General features: G+C 36.7%; 1 protein-coding gene across 1 annotated transcript; it reads left to right on the forward strand.

Moving 5' to 3' along the window:
• Positions 1-5,946: 5,946 nt before the first annotated feature.
• Positions 5,947-6,441, forward strand: LOC139123808 (neuronal pentraxin-2-like). Its single transcript, XM_070689959.1, has one exon. The coding sequence runs from the start codon at positions 5,947-5,949 to the stop codon at positions 6,439-6,441; it is 495 nt and encodes a 164-aa protein (XP_070546060.1).
• Positions 6,442-6,882: the final 441 nt, after the last annotated feature.

Genomic DNA, 6,882 nt, shown 5'->3' on the forward strand with positions numbered 1-6,882 from the left:
GATGAAACCTGCTACATATAAGATATCTGATTGTTCTTATTACACGCCTCACACGGCTGTCAATTATATTGGTATGAATTTGGTTTATTGACAGGAATATTGGAAAACATAATATAATAAATCCTCGTCAGAGATGCTTATTCTGGCAGTAGACCGTATACACGTCTAGTCTTATCAGAAGTCTGTCTTCTACTCCGCGTACTGTGCCCAATTGAACTGCTGTCAGAATGTCTGTCTTTGTTCTTGTGTTTTGATTATCCTGAGGTGTGCAAATGTTGCGTAACATCTCCTAGCTCGTTGTTGGTCACTTTAAAGGGCCTATGACATGATTTCCAAAGTTTTTATTTTTCCCTCCAAAAACTCAGCTACGGGACCTGTGTATGGATTGCATATTGTGTCAGTTCGGAAAGATGTGCGCGAAGGGCAAAATTTGACCCCTTTTTCATGCCTGGTGATCAGGGGCCTCTTCGCACTCGAGCCAGGCAGCGGTATTTGCATATTGACCAAGAGGTACTATTGACGTCATTTTGAACCACGCTATTATCACGAAAGTGTATTTAGTGGTTCTTGCATTAATTAGACCACAAACAAAGTCAGCTATATAAAAAGTTCTCACAGACGCCCTGTAGCCTCCATAAATGTAATAATCTCCATAAATGTAATATCAACCACAATTGTAATAAAATGCATCCATAAATGTAATATCGCCCATAAATGTAACAAAAATCAACCATAAATGTAATAAAAACACCAACCACAAATGTAATAAATGGTAACCATAAATGTAATAAAAAATTCACCCATAAATGTAATACTTATCAACCATAAATGTAATAAATCTATTTTGTGATCGGAATTGAAGAAATTGTAACCTCCACAAATGTAATAATCTCCACAAATGTAATATCAACCACAATTGTAATAAAATGCACCCATAAATGTAATATCGCCCATAAATGTAACAAAAATCAACCATAAATGTAATAAAAACACCAACCACAAATGTAATAAATGGTAACCATAAATGTAATAAAAAAAACACCCATAAATGTAATACTTATCAACCATAAATGTAATAAATCTATTTTGTCGTTGCAATTGAGGAATTAGCCCTTAAATATTGATCTATGTAATAAGGAAAGCAACTCCACATATTATTCATTTCTTAATTGTTTGCGTTTAGTGTGTTTTGCATATTTGAAAGTGTATTTTACGTTTCCCTGTTTTGTGTACAGAACTGATTGGCCATGGCTAGACACAGCTGTAATCTGAACGTTAGTGCAGTCTCTACTCCAGAGTGGGGAAGACTGTATAACACTACGATCCTTTAACGCCGTTTTTTCGAAAATTGCCGTTCTTTCTAATTCAACTGCCTCAAATTCGTCTACAGTGGATAAATTGTGTGGAATAATCGATAGATTGTCTGTATTCCTATGTTGTCCCACTTGAAGTTTGTTCATTCACTAGGGATGCCAGGATATCTAATTTTGTTCTACTGTGTTCAAGGTACTAGTGTTCGTATTGTTTTTTACTAGATTGAAATATATGTTGTCAACATGTTTTGTGTCTTAAGTTTCTGTTATAAGGTTTTATATTTCTCTGTTATTTGTTCTGGGTCATCTGTCATAAACTTTGTGTGGTATCACTGGTTTCCTTATTATGTAATTATCAGTGTCTATAACTGCTGTTCCACTTCCATTATCTAACGGTTTGATCAGTACCTCGCCGTTTTCTGATAGCGTTCTCAAAGTATTCTATTCTGTGTTTCGGAAAGGAAACCTAGTTTCAGGAAAGTATGCAATAACATTACACTGGTTTTATTAAAGTTATTATTTACTCAGGGCATTGATAAACAAATGATCACATATGCAAGTTCAACTTTATTACATTTATGGTTGAGTTTTATTACATTTGTGGTTAATTTGTTTATTACATTTGTGGTTGCGGGTTGTTACATTAATGGTGACTATTTTATTACATTTGTGGTTGATTTTATTACAATTGTGGTTGATATTACATTTGTGGAGATTATTACATTTGTGGAGGTTACAGAATTAACCCTTAGATATTATCTATGTAATGAGGAAAGCAACTCTGCACATTATTATATCTCAATTGTTTGCGTTTAGTGTGTTTTGCATATTTGAAAGTGTATTTTACGTTTCCCTATTTTGTGTGAAGATTGGCCGTTGCGAGACACAGCTGTTGTAACCTCCACAAATGTAATAATCTCCACAAATGTAATATCAACCACAATTGTAATAAAATGCACCCATAAATGTAATATCGCCCATAAATGTAACAAAAATCAACCATAAATGTAATAAAAACACCAACCACAAATGGTAACCATAAATGTAATAAAAAAACACCCATAAATGTAATACTTATCAACCATAAATGTAATAAATCTATTTTGTCGTTGCAATTGAGGAATAAGCCCTTAAATATTGATCTATGTAATAAGGAAAGCAACTCCACACATTATTCATTTCTTAATTGTTTGCGTTTAGTGTGTTTTGCATATTTGAAAGTGTATTTTACGTTTCCCTATTTTGTGTACAGAACTGATTGGCCATGGCTAGACACAGCTGTAATCTGAACGTCAGTGCAGTCTCTACTCCAGAGTGGGGAAGACTGTATAACACTACGATTCTTTAACGCCGTTTTTTCGAAAATTGCCGTACTTTCTTAATCGATCGCCTCAAATTCGTCTTCAGTGGATAAATTGTGTGGAATAATCGATAGATTGTCTGTATTCCTATGTTGTCCCACTTGAAGTTTGTTCCTTCACTAGGGATGCCAGGATGTCTAATTTTGTTCTACTGTATTCAATGTAGTGTTCAAATTGTTTTTTACTAGATTGAAATATATTTTCTCGTCAACATGTTTTGTGTCGTAAGTTTCTGTTATAAGGTTTTATATTTCTCTGTTATTTGTTCTGAGTCATCTGTCATAAACTTTGTGTGGTATCACTGGTTGACGAGTTATTTTGACGCTTCCTTATTATGTAATTATCAGTGTCTAGAACTGCTGTTCCACTTCCATTATCTAACGGTTTGATCAGTACCTGGCCGTTTTCTGATAGCGTTCTCAAAGTATTCTATTCTGTGTTTCGGAAAGGAAACATAGTTTCAGGAAAGTATGCAATAACATTACACTAGTCTTATTAAAGTTATTATTTACTCAGGGCATTGATAAACAGATGATCACATATGCAAGTTCAAGTTTATTACATTTATGGTTGAGGTTTATTACATTTATGGTTAGTTTGTTTATTACATTTGTGGTTGCTGGTTGTTACATTAATGGTTGACTGTTTTATTACATTTGTGGTTGATTTTATTACCATTGTGGCTGATATTACATTTGTGGAGATTGTTATATTTATGGAGGTTACACGCCCAGTAAACACTGGCAAAGAAGCCACACCGGCGGTCCATCTGCAGGGACTTATTAAGTTGCTTCCAGCGAGGACAGTGTTGACCAGATTCAGAAAGTGATTTCGAGGGGAATTATCTTGAAGGTGCATAGGCAACCCCAGGCATCCGGGACGAGTGGTTCCAAATCAGAATTTGATTCTGACTCTGAAGAACAAAGCGCGAGTTGACATAGCAATAGAATGCTAGGGACAGATTTGAAAGTACGATGAGGCTACGTTTCATTTCTTTGTATGAAATAAATGACAGTATAAGTCTCAGTTTCAACTTTTCACGGTTGAATTTATTTTATAAAAGTAGAGCAATCCCGCGCCCTGAGTCTTTCGATTCAATGCATTGCATATTGTAGCTGCAGTACTAAACCGTATACTCTCGGTGCACTGTGACAGTTTTCCCGACGACCTCAGTTTCGGACATTCAATCACATGCTGTTCGTCGGACTCACTTCGCTCCGTAATGATAGCGTTTTACAAGTTGTCTGGCCTCATATTAAGTGAGGTGATACTGCTGTCCCGTTTTGGACAGTTTGTTTAGTCGAAGCTATTTCGGGCTGTACAAATTTGGCGAAGTTAGCCAGACCATACGATACACGATAAAAGGTGCCGAAAGCAACACACAGAGATAGCCCATATGTCCGGTAGGTAAGCGCCAAACACGTCGAAATATGATTATGTCGTGTATTAAACGCACGTCTATCATAAAATATTTACATTCCGTTTTTTAAAGACATCGAAAATGAAAATTGGGGTTTTGAAGTTTCAAATTATCAACATTTAGCCCCTAATCACTTTCCATATACGGCGTCCGATTACTGCGAAAGTTGTCCGATGACTATGCACTCAACACGGGGTCAAAAAATTTTGCAACTTGAGCACCGAAATACCCCTTCCGTAGTGTTAAAAGTTTGAGGAAAAACACAAAAAAGTTTCAAAAGGTATGGTAATAAGAATTCGTAGTACTCGTCATTTGATGAAACGGCTTTGGGCAAAATTCACTACCCTTTCTGAAAACTATCAGTATCACTCTGAGTGTAGCTGTGTTAGACGTCGACCTTTGACAGAACTATCATTTCCTTGGAGGACGAGACAACTGGTGCAGTCGACCCATGTTCCCGTGCATTTTGAGAGCAAACGAATCCTGCAAAAAGTGATGTGTTAGGCCTATTTTGTACATGTTTTGATGAAGAAAAACAAACTTTTTAAGAAAGCTTGTCGCCGCGTTGTCGGGTCGCCATTTTCATCGCCGTACGTCTCTACCGTTCACGATTGTGTAGAGACGGGAAGCTTCCTGCCGCACAGATGTTTCCCGATGAATGAGAATGAGACATCGACTGTCATCATTGTAATGTTTATTTCCCATATTTGACACGAAAGTATAGTACACCTAATCAGATATCCTGACAAGCCATTTTAATTTCAGTCATTTTAATTTACTCGATCGGCGCGGCGATCGGCCGTACGCGACATGTGGCCGTTGGTGATCTCCAGGAAAGACCATGTCACTATAGCAAACTAAAAACTTTTAAAGCTAACAATGTTCTCTCGTGCGCGCGTTACGCGCTGGGTGTACGTTCTGGGCAAAGGAAGCCCTTGCCTCACACCGTTACGGACATGACATTGCGGAGGTGTGAAAGACTGTTTGCCCGTATTAGGATAAGTCGTCGGCTCAACTTCGAAAAGTCGAAAAAAGTCGAACGAGTTGGGCTAGGGGTACACGCCCACCAGTAACTTTTACTTGCGTTTTATCTGGACAAGGGGGCGGTACGCAATGCAAGACAGTGACGTAAGCTAACTTCAAGACCAAAAGAGTGATTTCACGTTTGGTTGTAATGGGCATGTCATAGGCCCTTTTATATGAGACAGGTCAAAGGTACCATTGTTTTACACAACTTCATAACAGTAAACAAGTATGCAGTAATTCATGTCATACTGTATTATTTGATGCGTCCAGTAATGTCTGATAAATGTCGATACGTGTCGAGTCATCAACAGTCAATTCCAATGCTTGATAACCAAGTTTGTAATTTTGTCAAACTCAAAGTCATTTCTTCCGTTCAGGGGTCACATTAGTAGGTCAAGTTGTTCTGTTGAGTAAATGCTAAAAATTTCTAGTCTGTTTACTGGATATCCAACATTCTGTGAAGCGAACTAAAACACGTGAGCACCTTCAGTTCATATCTCGTTCAACTATTAAGACTCTCCTTATTGATTTTGTAAACTAAATTGATCCAAGCCCAACATCTTGTTTGCACATTACCTTGTCTTAAAAAAGATAATTGTTAACGTGATGAACTCTCTTGGATGTTGTTCTTACAGGGAATGTACAGAAGGCACTATCTGGAAAAGTGATTAATTTCCGGGAAAAAAGCACTAAATCATACGTAAAAATCTCTAAAACTGTCCCCGATATGACAGAGATGTCTGTGTGCCTTTGGGTCAGAATAAAAAACCCCGGAAATCAAGAAAACTATGTTTTTATATCTTACGCGACTACTCATGATAACAATATGTTTGTCACTGAAAATATTTACCAAAACAACAACGCTTCATACAACGCGCACATAGTCGTAAATGAAAAGAAACACTGGTTCAGAGGAATACCTAGCTTCCTTTCGTGGAAATTCTGGTGTTTCACTTGCAATCTTAATTCTCATTCGACTGAGTACTTGCTCTACATCAATGGAATTCGAATCAACATTAGAGAAGATGTTACCAGTGGGAAGGAACCTTCTAACATCGAAGGCGGTGGTTTACTGATACTTGGACAAGATCAAGATAAGGTTGGTGGTAAATTCGACTTACCTCAAGCCTTTCAGGGAGACATGACTGAGTTTAATCTGTGGGATCGATTCATTAGTCAGCAAGAAATACAGCTATTGATGATGAGTACGTGTGGCATCGGTGATCGTGACGTCATTGTATCCTGGCAATCGTCGACCTTTGAATTATTCCATGTGACAGAACGGGACCAAATGCATTTCGATGATAAGTGTAAGTACTAGATCTTTATTGTACACATTGGAACTTATTTGTGATAATTTGATTTTGAAGTAATATGGGTTTAATCAGCAAATGTAAGCTCATCTGCTTTTCTTTCCAAACAATACAATTGTTTTTATTGTTAATTTGTAATATTGTAAGATCCAGCTGTAGGGAACTAAACACTTTTGAGAAATTTTAAAAACATAAAGATCAAATTATCCCAAATTAGTTCCAATCGTGTTTCCAGAGTCAAATATATATATATATATATATATATAATATATATATATATATATATATATATATATATATATATATATATATATATATATATATATTTTAGAATTTACTCTGCAATGAAATTCCGCCAGCTGTCAATATCTTTGGGGGCTTTTGTCTTTTGGCCTGCTTTGCATATGACGTCGTTGGACACGACCTGCCAATCACCCAGGTAGTCAATT

The sequence above is a fragment of the Ptychodera flava genome, assembly GCF_041260155.1.
Source record: "Ptychodera flava strain L36383 chromosome 23 unlocalized genomic scaffold, AS_Pfla_20210202 Scaffold_23__1_contigs__length_28996876_pilon, whole genome shotgun sequence".
Taxonomy (NCBI): Eukaryota; Metazoa; Hemichordata; class Enteropneusta; family Ptychoderidae; genus Ptychodera; species Ptychodera flava.

Coding starts and splice junctions, on each gene's coding strand:
- LOC139123808 (XM_070689959.1), top strand. CDS start 5,947: ATGTTTGTCACTGAAAATATTTACCAAAACAACAACGCTTCATACAAC.